The 1240-nt window shown below is 42.5% G+C and overlaps 1 protein-coding gene across 1 annotated transcript in view; it reads right to left on the bottom strand.

The window, feature by feature from the left end:
* Positions 1-1240, bottom strand: part of Pwwp2a (PWWP domain containing 2A) — a 29605-nt gene that overhangs the window by 27672 nt on the left and 693 nt on the right. Inside the window, 3 exon segments of the mRNA XM_012514016.2 lie at positions 6-583; positions 586-785; positions 902-939. Of these exon segments, the coding sequence (XP_012369470.1) occupies positions 6-583; positions 586-785; positions 902-939 (816 nt within the window).

The following is a 1240-nucleotide window of genomic DNA, read 5'->3' as shown; positions in this document are numbered from 1 at the left end:
TGGACTTTTGAATGTGCATTTTTGGAAGTAGAGGTTTCACTTTGCTTCTTCTGTGCCTTTTCTTTGGCAATTTTCAATACTTCCCGGGCTTTTGCATGATCCATGCTCTTACTCTGGAGCACTTTTTTAGTACTTAGCTGAGCTTTTGACGTGTTTGTCTGAGCAGAAACTCTGCCGACTCTGCCTCTACTGTGAGCAATACCTGCAACTCTAACCACGGCGTTTCTTCTCTGGCTTTCGTTTTGGTTTTTCCCATCCACCTTCTGGTCAGTTTTCAGTTTTTTGTTCATAGTAGCCACACCGTCGTGTCTCCGCTTTTTATCTTCGTATTTAGAAGAGTTACTCGCGCTGCCACCTTTCCGGCTTTCCTTTTTCTCAGCAACAACACTGTTCTTACACTTATCGCACAGGACCTGCCTGGGTCTCAGCTTAATAGCATTCATTATTGAAGTGGGTTCTTCCCTGTACATTTTCTGTTTGGGGCGCTTTATTTTCCGAGGAGGGGGCTGAGGTATTGATTGGTTATATGTGTCCCTGATAAACAAAGGGGGAGGATAAGGTGCTCCTGCATGGAAGAGAGGCGCGGTTTGGAGGTCCACAGGCTTCCCGCCCAGCTTGGCTCAGGGGGTGGGATGGGAGAAGGGTCACTGGGAACAGCACCATTCACTTCGCGCTTGACTTCGGTCCCGTCCTGGAATGTATGACTCTGCAGCTGCATGACTTCCGGCTTGTCCTTATATTCCCTTTTGGGAAATACTGTCACAGGAATGCCATGGGGCCCGAACCTTCATGCACCTTTCTTTTGCAGATTTGAAATTCAGATTCTCACACAATCACTGGCCTCCTCTTCTGTTTGATTCAATAGCATGCACACTACAGTGTCTCTCTTGCTGTTAAATACATCAGTAGAAAGCACACTTGTCTTATTCTGCTTTCGAACTATGAAAGCAAGATTACCAAAAAAAAAAAACCCTACCCCAAAATGAAAAACAAAAACAAAAACAAAAACAAAACTTAAGATTAAAAACATAGAGCAAAATAATAAACAAAAAAATAAACAAAAAAAATAAATAGAAAAAAAAACATATAGAGCAATTGTACAGGCTCCCTATTTTTTCCCCAAAATGCCATACTTCAATATGATTTAAATGGCTTTTTCCCAAGTGAAAAAGAAGGATTCTTGTGTCTTGACAGGAGGGCAGGGAATTAAAAGTAAAACACAAGCCATTTCCAAACGGGC

The sequence above is a fragment of the Octodon degus genome, unplaced genomic scaffold, assembly GCF_000260255.1.
Source record: "Octodon degus isolate 3935 unplaced genomic scaffold, OctDeg1.0 scaffold00022, whole genome shotgun sequence".
Classification (NCBI taxonomy): Eukaryota; Metazoa; Chordata; class Mammalia; order Rodentia; family Octodontidae; genus Octodon; species Octodon degus.
Note: the sequence above shows the minus strand (reverse complement) of the source record. Positions and strands in the feature narration are given on the sequence as shown.